At 34.1% G+C, this 19,921-nt stretch overlaps 1 protein-coding gene across 2 annotated transcripts in view; it reads right to left on the bottom strand.

Moving 5' to 3' along the window:
- Positions 1 to 19,921, bottom strand: part of LOC134677971 (P protein-like) — a 67,818-nt gene that overhangs the window by 30,572 nt on the left and 17,325 nt on the right. The window contains exon 2 of one of the 2 annotated variants that reach the window (XM_063536402.1): positions 2,766 to 3,079. In XM_063536402.1, coding sequence (XP_063392472.1) covers positions 2,766 to 2,955 — 190 coding nt within the window. In that variant the 5' untranslated portion in view covers positions 2,956 to 3,079. Of the gene's footprint in view, positions 1 to 2,765; positions 3,321 to 19,921 lie in introns of those variants that run through there. The other variant, XM_063536401.1, reaches the window with a different exon arrangement.

Genomic DNA, 19,921 nt, shown 5'->3' with positions numbered 1-19,921 from the left:
GGTTTTTAGAATTGTCTCGATGAGTATTAGTTGTCTGTCGTAAGAAAAGTACAGTCAGCGATAAAAGTTTGTACCGAAAATGAAATTTTTGACAAAAACTTATTATTTTATAAGATGTAGTGATGTGTTGATGACTCATATTTTGTACAGTCGACGTCAAAAATATGTTTACATTTTTCGCCATATTACAAAGGAGTAAGGTGCAAAAGTGTAAACATATCACCCAATCATATCATATCAATTGTCTTTCACCTGTTAGTATCTGATCCTTTCGCATTTTCTCAAAGGTTAGCTGGAAGAGATCCCTTTTAGGGATAAGTTCGCCTTTGTACATAACATTTTTATTTTTGTCTTGTTTTTGTCCATTTTATGTAAACCTGTTTATGTGCAATAAAGTGACATACATACATACATACATACATACATATCTTTGACGTCGACTGTACCTTGTCACAGTGACAATCAATATGAAAGTCGATAGAGACCTCATTCTATTGTCACTGTGACAAGATACAATGGGTCATAAATCCTACACCAGAGCAAGTGAGGCCGCAACAGAAAACTGCGTCACGAAACTGATTTTTTAGTATTTAAAATTTTTATTATTGTATATACATATATGTTAGTTTGTAAGGTATGTATCTATGGGCCTTAGTAGCCTGAAAATAAATGCTTTGATTGATTGATTGATAAATTAAAACTTCCGACTGTACAAATCTTTTTCTGTGTGTGTTTGTGGTATGTCTATTTCATTTGTATAGTCTGTGGTAGAGCCGCTAACCGGCCGGGTTTATTACCTTCTCAAAGCTGTGAGCTATAAAGAGGTTATTGCTTCCACGTCCGAGTTTCTAGACGGCTAAAAGTCTGCAAAAAATCTGGTATGCGTAAAACAATTCCTATCTATATATAGGTGCACAGTTGTAGGTATTTGACACGTTCGTATTTATTTTGTCATGCTACCACAGAATAAATAATAGTACTAAGTACAGAAGACTCACTCTCTAACAAAACGTGTCTGTTACGATCAGCATAGATATGTCCGCTAGGTGGCGACAGCGCCACGCGCGGCTTATGGCAAACCCCAAAATTGGGGCCGAACGGATGTACTTTTAGCTACCTGTAGCAAAGCAACGAAATCGCGGAGTGAGACACGCCTGATGCTACTTTGTTTTCCATCGTATTTTTCGGGCACGTTCGCATTTATTTTGTCATGCTACTTCAGTCAACCTCAGTACTTTTTGTACCGAGACTGACTGAAATAACTAAGATACGTTTGTACATTTCCGTGAAGATACCATGGAACATATTAATGCACTACATCAGTATAATATAGGGTAATGCGCTAGTAAGTGGCCACTGTTAGTTTATTTATTTAATCGTATGGCATAGTATGATAAACAAAAAACCGGGCAAGTGCGAGTCGGACTCGCGCACGAAGGGTTCCGTGCCATAATGCAAAAAAAAAAACAAAAAAAAGCAAAAAAAAAAACGGTCACCCATCCAAGTACCTACTGACCACTCCCGACGTTGCTTAACTTTGGTCAAAAATCACGTTTGTTGTATGGGAGCCCCATTTAAATCTTTATTTTATTCTGTTTTTAGTATTTGTTGTTATAGCGGCAACAGAAATACATCATCTGTGAAAATTTCAACTGTCTAGCTATCACGGTTCGTGAGATACAGCCTGGTGACAGACGGACGGATGGACGGACGGACGGACGGACAGCGAAGTCTCAGTAATAGGGTCCCGTTTTACCCTTTGGGTACGGAACCCTAAAAAGCTTAGAATAAATATAAATGTGGAAAAATTACTGTATTGGGTTCGATTTATTATCAAGGTGTTCTGATATTTCTGAGCGCCTTGGCCGCTTCAGTATATTTGACTTTTGTCACTATCTACAGGAATTTGCAGCTAACTTTACAGTCGGCATTAGATACAGTCGTGCTTTGACAATGGAGGCTTTGTTCCGACGTTTCTTACCTTATTTATAGCGACTGTATATTTTAGGGTACAATAAACTGGAAGCTTTGTTCCGACGTTTCTTACCTTATTTATAGCGACTGTATATTTTAGGGTACAATAAACTGGAAGCTTTGTTCCGACGTTTCTTACCTTATTTATAGCGACTGTATATTTTAGGGTAAAATAAACTAGAAGCTTTGTTTAGACGTTTCATACCTTATTTATAGCGACTGTATATTTTTGGGTACAATAAACTGGAAGCTTTGTTCCGACGTTTCTTACCTTATTTATAGCGACTGTATATTTTAGGGCAAAATAAACTGGAAGCTTTGTTCCGACGTTTCTTACCTTATTTATAGTGACTGTATATTTTAGGGTAAAATAAACTGGAAGCTTTGTTCCGACGTTTCTTACCTTATTTATAGCGACTGTATATTTTAGGGTACAATAAACTGGAAGCTTTGTTCCGACGTTTCTTACCTTATTTATAGCGACTGTATATTTAAGGGTAAAATATACTGGAAGCTTTGTTCCGACGTTTCTTACCTTATTTATAGCGACTGTATATTTTAGGGTAAAATAAACTGGAAGCTTTGTTCCGACGTGTCTTACCTTATTTATAGCGACTGTATATTTTACAATAAAATAAACTGGAAGCTTTGTTCCGACGTTTCTTACCTTATTTATCGCGACTGTATATTTTAGGGTAAAATTAACTGATATCTTTGTACAGACGTTTCTAAGCGCCTTACCTTATACCGACTGTATGTTTTAGGGTAAAAAAAAACTTAAAAAAACTTACCAGTCTCCTTTTCGTAGAACTGCCTGAAGGCCGCTAGCGCCGGGTCGTACTTCACCTCCTCGGGTAGCCCGAGCCACAGCTGCAGCGCGCCCGCGGTCAGGTCCTGAGACACGAGCGAGTACTGGCTCCTCGTCAGCTCGGGTTCTCGCTCTCTGGAACCCCGCACTTTTACTCGCTTCAAAAACGACATCTCCCTCGCATTATGTACATCTAGTTATGATTGGTCAGTGATCACTCGATTTTTTTGCACTCTAGGGACTTTTTTAACTGTTTTTTGGCACTAAAATTTTATTACTTCGGGACTATGTTGCACTCTGTAATCATACTTAATTTAAAAATATGTTTGTAACTTTATAATATTCTTACTTGTTAATTACAAACAATATATTTTTACTCAAATACAACATTAAACTAGTATAAATGTCAACGGTTTGCTAGATAATCTATGTTCTTTAATACTATAATTACAGGTCTTGAGACACGAGCGAGTATAGGCTCCTCGTCAGCTCGGGTTCTCGCTCTCTGGCACCCCGCACTTTTACTCGCTTCAAGAACGACATTGCAATAACATAGTGTTTGTATTTTTATCGTCTGATATTTTGGGATTTTTACACTGTAGCTGCTTTTAAATTGTCTTTTTTGGCACTAGATTTTTTATTTAAAGCATAATTATGTCGTAAGTTTGAGAAATATTTTTTAATTTCAAATATTCTTAGATTGGATTAAAGTTACAATAAAATAATATATAAACATTAAAAAAATGTCAACGGTTTACTAGATAATCTATGTGTAATAACAATTTAAAACCACTAAAATTAGACGAGAAATGTTAAAATATGTCACGATACAATATAATAGTACGTAAAATATTTATTAGATCATAATTAATTAAACACAAAACATTAAATAAGCTTTAAAATAATAATACAAACTTAAAAATAATTGTGATTTCAACAACATAACTCGTAAGAATGTCAATAGTTTTCTAGATGATCAATATTATACTAGATATAATAGCGTGCCATGAACGAGCGAATACAGGGGGCCTACCGGGAACCACGTTTGACGTGTTGCCTCCCTGTCGCTATTACGTACTAATTTACAAGTACGATAGAGAGGCAACACGGCCCTCTGGCTCCGTGTCAACTTTTACTCGCTTTAAGAATAACATCTCACTCACATTATGTACATCTAGTTATGTTTGGTCACTCGATTTTAATGGCACTACAAATTTTATTACTTTAGGACTTTGTTCGTATGCATACTTAATTTAAAAGATTGTAACTTTCAAATATTCCATACTTGTTCATTAAGTTATTAACAATAGACAAAGGATTAGCCGTCGGGGCCTGTTAGAAATCTACAAACTATACCTACTGGCGTCTCGTCATCTCGGGTTCGCGTTCTCTGGAACCAGTGGAACCCTGCACTTTTACTCGCTTTAAACCCGACATGGCACCTGACACAGACACACATTCTGTAGACACATCAAGCTATTGGTCACACGATTTTTTCGCATTTAAGCACTTTCCCTAACCTTTAAGGGTCTTTTCGGCACTAGAATTTAGTTTCATTTTTACTACATTGTAGAAATATAGAACACTGCTGGTTACTTATTGCGCTGTTTTGTACTCATATCATAGCGTTTGTGTATAATTTTGTATCATTAATTCATGTCTATTTGTTATAATGGTACTTGTGTGAATAGTAAAAAATATACCTACATCTAAAATGTTAAAACAAAAAGATTATGAAAAGAAATAACACAAAAATTTAACTGTATACAACATGTTTTGACATAATTATTACAAAGAATGTCGTAAAAATGTCAAAGATTTAGATACTTAATTTATGGAAAGTCCTTCTAAAACCTTTTTGTAATAGTGATAGAGTTAGAACAAGAAGTCTGCAGCGTTTTTGAAAGCCCACGCAGTGCAAGTGTCATTTTAAACGTCAAACTTCTATGAAATTATGACGTATAAATAACACTTGCACTGCGCGGGCTATCAAAATCGCTGCAGACTTTTCTTGGTCTAACCCTAGTTGGTATTTTGGTCCTAACCTCTAGCCGTCCAGAGACCTATAAAAAGGTCTACTGTTCCATTCTAATATGAACTTTGGATTGACCAAATAAAAGTTCATTTTGCTTGGCAAGGTTTGACGTATGGGCGGCTAGAGGTTATATACCGTTGGGCAGATAAACTGGAGGCAGATCTCCGTGAGCTCGGCGTCGGCGAAAGCTGGCGGGATACCGCTCTGGGCCGAGCAAAGTGGCGTACTCTTGTGTGGCCAAGACTCATTTTGGGTCACCGCGCCAACCAAGTAAATAAGTGAGTAAGTAACCCTAAGTAGTTGGGTTCATTACAAGCTTTTATTTAGTTTCACCTGACCGTTGTCTGTATGTCTGTCTGTGTGTAATAAAATCAATAAAATCTTGCAAGTTAAATTTGATCCACTTCCCGGTTTCCGATTGAGCTGAAATTTTGCAATTATAAATCGGATGACAACGCAATATTATGGTACCATCGAGCTGATCTGATGATGGAGACAGGAGGTGGCCATAGGAACTCTGTAATGAAACAACGCAACCTAATTGTGTTAGGGGTTTTTAGAGTTGTCTCGATGAGTATGTCTGTCGTAAGAAAAGTACAGTCAGCGATAAAAGCTTGTACCAAAAATGAAATTTTTGCCAAAAACTTATTTTGTATTGAAAATGGGGCGCTATTTCTATATACGTACGAATGTATGCTTGTGATGGTGCCAATGCTGTCCAGCTCTATGTCCTCACCCATCGTAGATCAAAAGATTTGGTATCTTAATACTATCGTGCACTGGCAGATTCTAGACTTTTCCTTTCTGTTATTTTAGCCTGTGGTTTCTTTAACACGTACGAATAAATGTACCTACTGTTAATTATATAATAAACGTAATAAATAGTACATTGTGTATTAAGGGCGGGAAATAAGAAATTACGAACGAGTGTCAATTTTAAGCCCGACGCGAAGCGAGGGCTTAAAATGTTCACGAGTTCGGAATTTCTTTACCGCCCGTGGCACACACAATGTTTTTCATCACACTTGTAAGGAAAAAGGAGAATTAATAAAAACAAACTTCTGTATAAAACACTTTTCCGCCCTAGGGCGAAAATTTCAATTTCCCGCCCGCAAGCCCTACGTGTAAATAAGTGTTTTTCATCACACTTGCTCGGAAAAGATTTTTTCCGCCCTAGGGCGAAAATTTCAATTTCCCGCCCGCAAGCCCTACGTGTAAATGAATCTTTTCCGAGCAAGTGTGATGAAAAATATAATAAACGAAAGATTCTGTACCATTACGTAAAAACGGCAAAAAATCATGTTTGTTGTATGGGAGCCCCACTTAAATATTTATTCTGTATACCTACATATTCTGTTTTTAGTATTGTGCTTGTGGTTCATAGATATTAATATTTGCAAATTTCTAAGATATCCCGCTTTCCAAGTTACTCCAATGCACTAATTGAGTTTTTATTACCTACTATAGATGGAGAAAAGCCAACGAAATTGTCGCAATCTGTACCACGCGCCCAAAATGTCGTAAGCGCCGTAAAATTCATGGCGCTTACGCGTTTTAGGTCGCGAGATTCACGCTCCGCTTCTATGGTTTGATGTCAAAACAACAACAACTCATGGCGTAAAATACTGGTTCTTTGTGCCGGTTCTATACGTTAGTTCGTACGTTTTCGTGAAATATTATAAGTATATAATACTTAAAAGTTCATTGAATGCACCTTAGGTATATACAATACCTAGAAAATTCTTGTTAATTCGATACACTCGGTCGGTTAGTAACATATTTCTGTAGAAAACATAAATAATATGTTTACAAACATAATATTATATAACAATTCCGGATTCTCTAAGAAGGTCATTCACTCAAACATGTACGTGCAGAGCTATTCTTGCCCACCAAATAACCAGTATAAACTTGAGCCATGATTACGTACAGTTGTCACAGAGTAAGGGATCAAGTTATATTGGAAATGTTAAGATAAAGATAGATATAAAATACTAAAGATGCGATTTATTCTTGGCGCGTGCAGACGCTTCTTTCTTTATAATAAAAGGTCGCAACCGCCATTTTTAGAAAACAATATTGGCAATGACCACTACACCTTATAATCCATACTTATTTTTAATATATAAATGAGTCGCTTAACTTCAAACTCGGGTAAAACCATCCGTCAGATTATGCGATTTTGGTACTAAGAAAAGGTAATAGGGTAGATATTTGCTGAGAGGGTCGAATGGATTTACCCGATTTTGAAGTTAAGCGACACAAATAATTATATATATTATTTAATATTATAAATGCGAAAGTGTGTCTGTCTGTCTGTTACCTCTTCACGCCTAAACCGCTGGACGGATCCAGTTTAAATTTGCCATAGAGATAGTTTAAGTCCCGAGGAAGGACATAGGATAGTTTTATGTCAGAAGTCATCCCTAAAGAGGGTGAAAAGGGGGGTGGAAATGAGAAAATTAATGAAGAGCCTGTTAGCTAAAGCTAGTAATATATAAAACAAAGTTCCCGCCGCGTCTGTCTCTTTGTATGTATGTTCGCGGTAAACTCAAAAACTGGCTGATCGTGCGTGCTAGTCAATAGGTGCTAACCCGTTATACATACTTACTTGTGTATTTTTACATGCAATTGAGTCGCTTAACTTCAAACTCGGGTAAATCCATCTGTTAGATTATGCGATTTTGGTATTAAGTAAAGGTAATAGGATAGATATTTGCTGATAGGGTCGAATGGATTTACCCGAGTTTGAAGTTAAGCGACACAATTAATGTTCCCACTCTCCCAAAACTAAGAATAAGAATAAGTCTAAGGTACATTTTATTAATAATCTCTATCATTAGAATCGAATGAGCTCGTGAATCTCGTGATAGTCGTGATTCTGAGTAGAAATAACACAAAAAAATCTAAAAAAAGTACAGTGAGCTGTAAGTATTGTGTGCTAGCTTTGAAGTATTGTTTTTGCTAAAAACAATAAAAATCTACTGTATATATATCTTTCGAAGCTTGGCAATAATTCAAACAGAGATCAAAATATACCAAATGTCTCATGAAAAATAAATAATCTTGATGAATATTGTATTTTCCTACTAGTCAAATCTTCGAGCAACACCGGCTTCCGACATAGTCAAATGTTACTTTTTTAGTACTGTCAAAACGATTTTTTGTGAGATTGGCTTTTGCTGCCAGGTCACTTTGCCAACGTCAAGTTTTTTGAGTTTAAACTGAGGAGTTCATCAAAACGACTTGTTAATATGGAATTTATATGAAACATTACATCGTGACGTCACGGTCAACTCACCTACTTTTTATATTTCTATCCGATTTATTAAATAGAAGTGTTTAAAAATAACTCCTATCTGTGTTTTTCTAAAAATTATCTGGTGCTTTATTTCATGCATGGTATAAAATAATTTATTATAAATACAGTATTATACTCTATTGATTTTCTTCGCAGCTCGTATTCTAACGTCTGGGTTTTAAGTTGGCAAAGTCGCACGCTGTAATGCAAGACTTCCTTGCTTCCTATTTAGTTTGAAAACATTTTGTCTCTGGTTTTCTTTTTTTAGGGTTCCTTACCTAAAGGGTAAAACGGGACCCTATTACTAAGACCCCACTGTCCGTCCGTCCGTCCGTCCGTCTGTCTGTCACCAGGCTGTATCTCACGAACCGTGATAGCTAGACAGTTGAAATTTTCACAGATGATGTATTTCTGTTGCCGCTATAACAACAAATACTAAAAACAGAATAAAATAAAGACCAAATTTAAGCAACGTCGGGAGTGGTCAGTACTTGGATGGGTGACCGTGTTTTTTTGCACTTTTTTCCGTTTTTTTTTTTGCATTATGGTACACATAAGGAAAGGAAGGGTTCCGCCTTCGTGCGCGAGTCCGACTCGCACTTGCCCGGTTTTTTTTCCACTCGACCTATCCTATCATCGACATTTTCCCACCATTTGGGGTAGAATACGTCCACGTCGTCCCACCATCTCCTTTTCAGTTTGCCTGAACTCTAGTTACACGTTCCGTGGGTCCCACTCAGTAACCATTTTATTTAGTTTATTTAAACAAGAAGAGGCATCAGAGCCAAGTGACTGCAGTGGAAATGAGAGCGTTGAGAAGTGTGTGTGGTGTGAGATTGCACGATAGAATTAGGAACAGTGTGATAAGGGAAAAGTGTGGACTGAATGTAGATGTAGTGACAAAAATTGAGAAAGGTATGTTGAGATGGTTTGGACATGTGGAAAGAATGAGTGAAAGAAGGCTGACAAAGAGAGTGTATGAAGGAGAAGTGGAAGTGGGAGTTGGAAGGGGTAGACCTCGGCGGACTTTCTCTGATCAGATTGGGGAAATCCTGAAGAAAGGCCAGGTCAAGAGCATCCTACACCGGCGAGCGTGTATGCATGAGGAATGTTATGAATGTGAAGGAAGCGAAAGAGGTATGTCAAGATCGTAGCAACTGGAAATCCGTGGTCTCTGCCTACCCCTCCGGGAAATAGGCGTGATTATATGTAAGTATGTATGTAAGTTTATTTAGAGCGAGTAATACAAAACTGTTACTCGCTCTCTCTCTGTCTTTTCTTCTTTGTGTGTATTGTCATTTTAGCAACAAATAAGTTTTTGGCAAAAAATTTTGGTACAAGCTTTTATCGCTGACTGTGCTTTTCTTACGACAGACAACTAATAATCATCGAGACAATTCTAAAAACCCCTAACACAATTATGTTGCGTTGTTTCATCACAGAGTTCCTATGGCCACCTCCTGTCTCCATCATCAGATCAACTCGATGGTGCCATAATATTGCATTGTCATCCGATTTATACATGCATGCAAAATTTCAGCTCAATCGGAAACCGGGAAGTGGATCAAATTTAACTTGCAAGATATGATTACAGACCGACAGACAACGGGACAGGTGAAACTAAATAAAAGCTTGTAAAATTAGTACCAGACATAAATCTATCTACATATAGGTATATGTTACGTAAATGTTCACGTCAAGTTTCGTGGATTATAAAATTTATAAATAAGTTAGCCAACGGTACCAAAGTACACATAGGCCCGTTGTTGGGCATCAGTGCCACAGTCAATGTTGATAAATGCGATGGTGGGCTAATACAAATTTTAATGTTGGCTACGGAACGAACCTCATCCCAACGTTTTCCCTACCGTTGGCACCGTGGGCCCCAACGAAAATGCTACTAGGGTGTCGTGTATCTGACCAACAGTGAATTAGACACCTGCCGGCCTAGCCGAGGTTACAATCGCTATCGCTTCGACAACGAAAACCATTATGTCTCTCTATCACACTTCCATATTAGTGCGACAGTGACAGTTGCGTTTCGATCGCTACGGAGCGTAAGCGATCGGCATCTTGGCTACGCGGCCTGTTTTATCAACAACAAACAGTCACAAAAACAGGCAACTTTGACCTTTACCCACTAGACTTAGGGTTTTAAATTGTATAAATTAGAATGCATTCCACTGCATGAGTCAGATGACGGAGTGGAACAAACAAATAAACAAACAGACACCTGTCACACCTGTGCTACAGATGTGTATATAGTCAGACCGTAAAAAGTCTGCAGCAATGTTGATAGCCCACGCAGTGCAAGTGTCATTTTAAACGTCAAACTTCTATGAAACTATGACGTAAATAACACTTACACTGCGTGGGCTATTAAATCCGCTGCAGACGCGTTATTGGTGCGTCTCTAGTACATAATTATTTTCCATCGTATTTTCACAGAGAACGCTGGTGGGGTATCGTCTTGGGACGTCCCATTAGTTTTTCGTCAAGTTCTTAAATTAGTCCTATTCTGCTTTCGTCACTCATTCTACATTGAAAGCCAGTGACGATTGTGACTGTAACATGTCAGCGGCTTCCTTCCATGTTAACATTATATGTGAACATAGTATTGTTCTATTTTTAAGTCGGTTAAATTTCAATATTGTGTCCCACGGTAATATTTCTTCTCATATCTCAAGTAGGCCATTTCGTCTGAAATTCTAGATATGGTTTTGGAGGGCTTAGTGATTAATAGTAAACCAAAATATTAAGATACTTATTCATAAAATGATTTGAACTTTATTTCAGTGTCATAAAGCTTTTGTAGTATAAAATTCTGTTAAAAATCAGTTCGGTTTCTTAAGTTTCAAGTGTGTCGACTTGGATTTCAAACGTCATCGTAAAATGGATGAATAATGTTTGTTTTGGTTAAAATATTCTATGCAAATTTGAACCATATTATAAAGAATTAACAAAAGGGCGGAGCGGGTCAATATGTGTCATATAGAAAAACAAAGGCGGTTAGAATAAAAAACTGTAGTGTCAATCCCATAGGCGTAAAATAAATAGTTTAAACCACACCCCAAAGTAGGTCAATTTGGACCTTATTTTAATTAGGGAATAAGGTGTAATTAGTGAGAGGATTGTACGAAATTATGAAATTCAGTATTGGTTATTGGGAATACCAATCAGGTTTAAGGAAGTGGGGTTCCAGGATCATAGTAGGGGTTCATAATAACCCATGCAGGGGATTCTTGGTCGCCTTCCGCGGACCGTCGGACGTGTTTCTCGAGTTTAGGAGGTTAGGTCTATCTAGGTTACCTATGTTGTGTCCTAGTCTGAACTTTGCTAGTTTCTCATGATGCTGGTAGAGTTTGGATTGGAGCATAATATAGTGTAATTTGTTGTGGGGTTTTACTTGAATAATTTTAGAGAAGTACATTTAAATTGTGTTAATTTTAGTGGGTTTAATTCTTTTTGTGTTATTTATTGATTTGTGCTCAGACAAGCGCTAGTGTGTAATAATATACTAAGTGAAGTCTAAGTTATAAATCAATAGAGTCTTAAATATTGTATAGTCTTGAGTTGTTTCCAGTGTAAATTAATTAATTTGTGTTTTAATTGTGTTTAATATGTGTAGTGTTTTGGCTTGGTTTATTTTAGTGATATTATATTAAGCATTGAAATGAACTTGGCTGGAATACTCTATATATTAATTTTAATTTAGTTTAGTGAGTTATTTCGTTCATACTTATGGGGTAGAGAGAACTAGTTCCGATCCAACATAGTGTTGGGGGGTTAGTAAGTTGTGCAGGTAACCTAACGGTGGCAACTACAGCGCAGATTACTAACTTGCGGTGTTTTGGATAAAAACCAGGTGGGGGCCTGGCAGTTCCTGCTTTTATTAAGACAGGTTCACCCCCTAGGATCTGGAAGATTTGGGTTGTCATCTAGACTTCTTAAAGAAGCCAGGTTCTAGTCCAATTATCCCGTATCTATATACTTATATATTCACTTTTATATTACCCCTTTCCGGCCTTACTTTCGCTGTCCTAATCCACTGTGTGAAAGTATGGCTAGCACACGGAGAAATAGGGTTTTTAGGTCTAAAACGAGGTGTCTCCACTCGTCTTAGTTAGCTATAGCATAGGAATTACTCATTGCACATCGAGTAATTGCGCGAGTAAATTAAATGTGCATCCCGGGATGCTAGTTTGCAAATATTTCGGTAGAATAGTTGGATAGTATAGCTGTTAGGACTAGGTTTTATTTGTTTGGTCTAGGGTTTTGTAGAATTGATCTAGATTTATAAATTTAATATATCAAAGCCATATTTACAGTAGATAGCTAGGTTCCCTTTCGATACATTTATGGCTATATTATTGCATTTGTTGTTCATTATTATGGGTTTATGGGTTAAATTCAGATTAGAGATAGCTAGGATGTAGTTTGGGGTTAGGGATTGTTAGGACTTTATTACATATACTTATTTATGACTTATTGACAAACTTGACTTACTTATGACATGACTGTATATATTTGTACCCTTGCAACGCTACTGGTAGAAATATATTGTGGGAAAAACTAAAGTTAATAACCACAATATAATGTAGTATTGTAGAATCAATTTGCTTACAAAGAAATATTTGTTTTGCCTGTCCCTTAGCAGTTTGTATGATGATTACATTCTGTTTTCTGCAGATTATCTGTGATTTTCACACTTGACCTTAAAAATACAGGGTCATATATATTATTGAAATTATATCAATGAGTGATTTATCCAGGCTAGATCGAGGCAGATGCAAGATCCGTGGTTTATTTTGGTCCGAAAGTGTGATTCAAAATGACTACAATTATAGTTTGGTTAATATTACTTCATTGATTACTAAAATGTATTACAAAATTGCAGAGTTCTGGAGAATTAGAGTGGATCAAATACTGCTGCTGCTCTACTACCAATATTTTGTTGGGTTAAATTGTCCCTTTTGAATTTATTATTCCTCCCATTCATGATTGAAATGAAGATTGATCTGGTAAAGTACATATTACATAGTGCTCAGAAATACCTATTAAAAATAAAATAAAATAAAATAGGTATATTTTAGTCTAGGGACCTGACTCCATCCGTCCGTGACTGTAGATAAGTAAGTTTGTACATACAATAATAGAAAAAAAATTAAATATTTTGCCATGACGATAATATAATTATTTTCCTTTAGCTAGCTAGGTTAGTAAGCAAATACATAAAAGGAAAATATAAAGTACAAACAAAAAGGACTTTCTACTTTCATGGTAACTGGTCACGGTAGGCTCGGTGGGAGATAAATTAAATAATATATAATTTATTTTTATTCATCAAATTGACTTAATGATTACAATGTATTTCTGATTTCATTTGAATAAGATTTACTTACATTATTTGTTTATAAATATGCAATGATCTTTCTTTCAACTCTGACATATTTTGCTTTAACATAGATCAAGTTTAATAATTATTTGACATTATTAGGATTTATAGGGATATATTTATTTATTAATTATTATTTATTTATAACTCTTTTCTATTATGCGAAAAGGATTTCGGTTACTATTAACGGTTACGACGAAGGGTTCTACATAAACATTAGACGATCATTTGGCCAATCTACTGATCCAATTCAAGATATTAACTTATTTAATTAGAATTTATTTGGACTATTTGCGTTATTTTATAATAACTAGTACAGGTAATTACGGTTTACGGTATTTTAAAGAATTTTAGATTTTTAGATTTTCTTATTGGAATTTTTAGTATTTTAGGCAAGTCTAGGTTTAGCTAAGTAGGGGTAGTTAGGGTTAGTTGAAGAGGAGAGAGGTGGGAGAATGTTACAATTGGTGCCGTGACCAGGATTAATAATATATATTTTGTTATAATTCATATTTTTGTACAATCAATTGGTGCCGTAGTGACCAGGATAAAATTATTATAATATATATTTTATAATTATTCATATTTTTGTACTATTGGTTCGCATGACCAGGATTAAGTTTATTATTTTATAATAATTCGTATATTTATTAAAATTGTTGCCTGAGTCCAGGATAAAGTTTACTTTATTATGTATATTTTATAATAATTCAAATTTTCCTGTAATTGTGCCGCGAGTCTATTTAATTTGGTTTTTATTATTTTGATTAACGTCACTAATTTTCATTTTGAGTTACATGTCTTGTTTTGGATCAAAGTTGTTGTTATAGTTGATTAGTGTAAACGGTTGATTATAACAACACAATTGTTGTCGTGAAAATGGATAGCATATTATGGAATAGAGTTATTGAGTGAATTAAGAACGGTTTTATGATTTTTATGTTTAGTACAATTTTTATGCGTATGCCAATTTAGTCATGGCTTTTACATGTTAGTTACGCGATTAAATACTTGAGTTAAAAAAATATATATTTTGTAATAATTAAATAATTGTTAGTGCAGTAAAGTGCTTAAATTATTAAAGTGTATACATGGGGAGGCGTACATAGTAATGTTCTTAATGTAATTTCATACTGGTTAGCTTAAATTATTAAAGTTGTATACATGGGGAGGCGTACGTAGTTATGCTTAACATGGTCTAAAATTGTAATTTTGTTGTTTTTAGATTTTGATTTGAACTTATAGAGTTGTACAGTGTAGATTTTAGAAATTATAGACACAAGTCTATATATTTATATATTATTTCGTCTTATATAAATTAAACATAAAAGGTTCACTAAGCGTATAATGATACCATGTTAAGTTTAGCTTTAGTTTGTGTAATAATAGTTCATCAATCTGTAATAAAACTAATTTCACAATACATTTTACGTTCGTTTATATGACATAAATGTCTAAGTTTGTGTTGAAGTCGGTTGTGTAATTACAATAAATAAAATCTGGGTTCGACTCCTAGATGCTGTAGCTTATAATAGGGATAGCTACAATAAGAAAACGTTTTAATACGTATTATTTTAGTATACTTAACACAACACAAACATTGCCAACTGGTAAGGCTAGTTGAGTTTTGTAGTTTTCGGCATATGTGGTCAATGTAACAGTTTAATTAGGACAATATTGACATCTTTATAATTTCAGTCGGTTAATAAAAGTTGAAAAGAAAATACGGGTACATTTTATTACGATAGTATCACGATTGAACATACGTAGATAATATGAATTACCTGTTTTTGTAGCAAATTTTTAAACGTCATCATTTTATCATTTTATTTGTTTTCATAAATAAAAGTTAATAACTGTTAAAATTCGGTCATATACTATACATAATATTATTAATTACCTATCAAAATTGTACAACTAGGGAGATTATTATTCAGGGATAAGTTCATTTTGTTGCATTTATTAACTTTGTATCTCGTATTTCTGTTTCTATAAATCATAAACATACATACACTATTAGTACATTTTCATTAATGCGTAGTATTATTAAAGCTTTAAAAATTATACTGCTGTTAGTCATTCAGAAGTATTACTAGTTTACTTACCTATCATACAGTTAATTTTTACTTATTAGGAGACCAAAGTTAAAGTTAATACATTATTTTAACTCTGTTTGTGTACGGTTAATTTGTTATCGGCGTCACTCGAGACATTCTTAAAAGTTATCGAGAATAGTTAGACTGTTAACAAAAACACGTCGCGCCGGCCACTTGACTGAAAGTTGAGTTTAAAGTTTAAGTCATTCGAAGAAATTACAAAAAGTGTTGTGCCAACCACTTGAGTGCTATATGATAGGAGTGTGCTTTGTCGCTCAAAGTTAAAATTTGAATGTTTTTATTTTTTTATCATGTAAGGAATAGCGTTTGGTATGAATTCAAATAAATTTTATAATTTACATATTTATAGGTTGGTTTTATGCTTAGTGCTTTAGGTTAACATTATTTTAATAGATTCACTACATTTGGTTATGATAACAGTCTAATTCATCAAGGTATATTAATTAATTCCTTATATACATAATTGAACATTAATTATATATTTCACTAATATAATAGGATGTTACTTTCAATCTTGTTAACACTGCGTTATTAAACAAACTTTTTAGACAAGTTCGTAGGATAGGTATATTGACTTATAGACTAGGTATTTCATACAAATGGGCTTTACTAACATAACGAAATAAGCTAGAACATTGGTACGCAAATAGAGTTAGTGCACAATACTTTGTGGTGCATATTCGCTCGGCATTATATGAATGAATCTATCTATTTATTTTCGAAATCTTTGAGTAGGTATAGGAATGCGTGAGTTACTCGGTCGGGATTAAGTTATTTTATTGTATCTGATGTTTATTGAAGTGGCTAATAACTTTTGTTATTATTGTTCTTATGTGTAACCATAGGTTGTTAATAGTATTATAATTTCTGATCTATAATTGATATCGAATAAATTAAAATATAAAATGACAATAAGTATTTTGAAGTTTAACTGTTTTACGGTACCTATATAAGAATCGGGTTACATTGTATTTATACGTTCAATTACTTTGAGACTTGAATTTTTCAGGTTACATAATTTATATATTCATGTATATACTCAGAATTATTATGAGTAGGTAAATAATACAGTAAAATATTTTTCTATAAGCCACAATTTTGCGTTTGACTTAAATAGTTTTATTTCCATGACTTTTAAGCAAACAGGTAATTTGTTGTAGCTTATGACACATATTAATAGGGTCGATTTTTGCAGTGATTGACAAGTTTTGGTTTAGGTAACTTGGTTTTGCATTTTGATCTAATTACATGTGAATTAATAAATATAGACTAAAATAAACATAAATACTAAAATTTCAATGTGTACTTTATATTGGTCAATAAGTAGGTTAGGTTAAAATAGAAATATTAATAATGTATTATCTACATATTACATTGCAAACATATTAGTTATTCTTTATTTACGTTTTGAATTTTTAGTAATTTCTAAATATAGTTTAAAGTTTATTTATTTTTATATTTGGTTATCCCATTGGTTCTTTTCAGAAATATTTTAAATAAATAATTTTAAATAAATTCAAAACTTAATATATTTATTATTATTTTGCTTGGCTCTTCATAGTTATATTTTATAGTAAGTAGATGTAGTTTAGTTTTTTATCACAAGATGGTATAAACTATGTAGTATAATTTTGCATTGGTATTTTCAAATAGGTAATAGAGTTGGAAAAGATTTTTTTTTTTTGTTGTAATAGATGTATTGATTGTATGTTTGTTAACAGTAAATTTTCATAAAAGGATTACATAATCATTAATATTTCTTTAAATTTAATTGTTTTTATTAGCGAAAGTTTTGTTAGATTTTCAGGGACGTGTGAAAGTGAGAGTGTTGAAGCATAAATATGACGAATGTTTGGTGAAACAAAAAAAAATGTATGTATGGCTCTGAGAAAATAGCAAGACTAAAATCAAAATAGTTTCTTTTGACATTCTGACTGGAACACTACACTATACAAGGGAGGTAACACGGTAGTTTGGAGTTAGGTTAGGCTCGCTAAAAAAAAAAGAGCATACTTGCAGATTTTAAACTGCCTCCGTGTTATCTCTACACTACACACAACACCAGAACTAGAACTCACACACCCATCATTAATGTGACGTCATAGTGCTTTCTTCATGGAAAAGCATAATGCGAAGTGAGCTTAGATTTTTTTTTTTGTAATATGTATTATTTAGCTCATTTCGAATCAGTTTAATGATTAGTTGTGCTTTTTTATTGGTCAGTACTATTTAGGAATTTTAATAATTATTATAAATCAATTTATTTATTTAGCGCTTTATTGTAGAAGCGAAAGGTTAAGCATTAGTTTAATCTTTTATTTTAACGTCCCGTTAATGATGAACATGCGCCCGACTAGGAAAGGCTTTTTGAAGATTTAAGTCATAAGTTACGGTGTTGGAATTAAATCTTTTAAAGAATAGTGATCCCTCGAGTGGCAAAGTGTGCTCCTTAGTAAAAGGTTCAATCTTGTCTTAAAAAGAGATACGTCTGTTCCTTTCTTGGTCGCTAAAATATAGACATAAAGTCGGAAACGTCGTATGTATCATTAGGATCGATAGAAGGTTAGGACAAATGTCCTACAAGCACAACTTCTATTTTCTTGTTGAGGCAAGCTGAACTGGTTGCGTTTTTTAATTGTTTATTTCTAACATGTCTGAACTTAGAAACTTATTCTTTCAGAAATGTCCATTCTTTAGTTTGGTTTAAACACACACCACACACAGCCGCAACAAAAAAAAAAAGGCACACACAGAAGGGAAGAATGTTAAAAGGGTTCTTATTATATTCTAATTGCATTATTTTTATTACGATTATTTTTCTTGTTTTGTTTAGTTTCGAAAATTTACTTTCGCAAATATATAGTTAATATATTTAAGCTACAGCAAATTTTGGGAGGCGATTGTAACATGTCAGCGGCTTCCTTCCATGTTAACATTATATGTGAACATAGTATTGTTCTATTTTTAAGTCGGTTAAATTTCAATATTGTGTCCCACGGTAATATTTCTTCTCATATCTCAAGTAGGCCATTTCGTCTGAAATTCTAGATATGGTTTTGGAGGGCTTAGTGATTAATAGTAAACCAAAATATTAAGATACTTATTCATAAAATGATTTGAACTTTATTTCAGTGTCATAAAGCTTTTGTAGTATAAAATTCTGTTAAAAATCAGTTCGGTTTCTTAAGTTTCAAGTGTGTCGACTTGGATTTCAAACGTCATCGTAAAATGGATGAATAATGTTTGTTTTGGTTAAAATATTCTATGCAAATTTGAACCATATTATAAAGAATTAACAAAAGGGCGGAGCGGGTCAATATGTGTCATATAGAAAAACAAAGGCGGTTAGAATAAAAAACTGTAGTGTCAATCCCATAGGCGTAAAATAAATAGTTTAAACCACACCCCAAAGTAGGTCAATTTGGACCTTATTTTAATTAGGGAATAAGGTGTAATTAGTGAGAGGATTGTACGAAATTATGAAATTCAGTATTGGTTATTGGGAATACCAATCAGGTTTAAGGAAGTGGGGTTCCAGGATCATAGTAGGGGTTCATAATAACCCATGCAGGGGATTCTTGGTCGCCTTCCGCGGACCGTCGGACGTGTTTCTCGAGTTTAGGAGGTTAGGTCTATCTAGGTTACCTATGTTGTGTCCTAGTCTGAACTTTGCTAGTTTCTCATGATGCTGGTAGAGTTTGGATTGGAGCATAATATAGTGTAATTTGTTGTGGGGTTTTACTTGAATAATTTTAGAGAAGTACATTTAAATTGTGTTAATTTTAGTGGGTTTAATTCTTTTTGTGTTATTTATTGATTTGTGCTCAGACAAGCGCTAGTGTGTAATAATATACTAAGTGAAGTCTAAGTTATAAATCAATAGAGTCTTAAATATTGTATAGTCTTGAGTTGTTTCCAGTGTAAATTAATTAATTTGTGTTTTAATTGTGTTTAATATGTGTAGTGTTTTGGCTTGGTTTATTTTAGTGATATTATATTAAGCATTGAAATGAACTTGGCTGGAATACTCTATATATTAATTTTAATTTAGTTTAGTGAGTTATTTCGTTCATACTTATGGGGTAGAGAGAACTAGTTCCGATCCAACATAGTGTTGGGGGGTTAGTAAGTTGTGCAGGTAACCTAACGGTGGCAACTACAGCGCAGATTACTAACTTGCGGTGTTTTGGATAAAAACCAGGTGGGGGCCTGGCAGTTCCTGCTTTTATTAAGACAGGTTCACCCCCTAGGATCTGGAAGATTTGGGTTGTCATCTAGACTTCTTAAAGAA

This window comes from Cydia fagiglandana, chromosome 27, assembly GCF_963556715.1.
Source record: "Cydia fagiglandana chromosome 27, ilCydFagi1.1, whole genome shotgun sequence".
NCBI lineage: Eukaryota > Metazoa > Arthropoda > Insecta > Lepidoptera > Tortricidae > Cydia > Cydia fagiglandana.
This window is presented reverse-complemented; position numbering and strand designations above follow the sequence as displayed.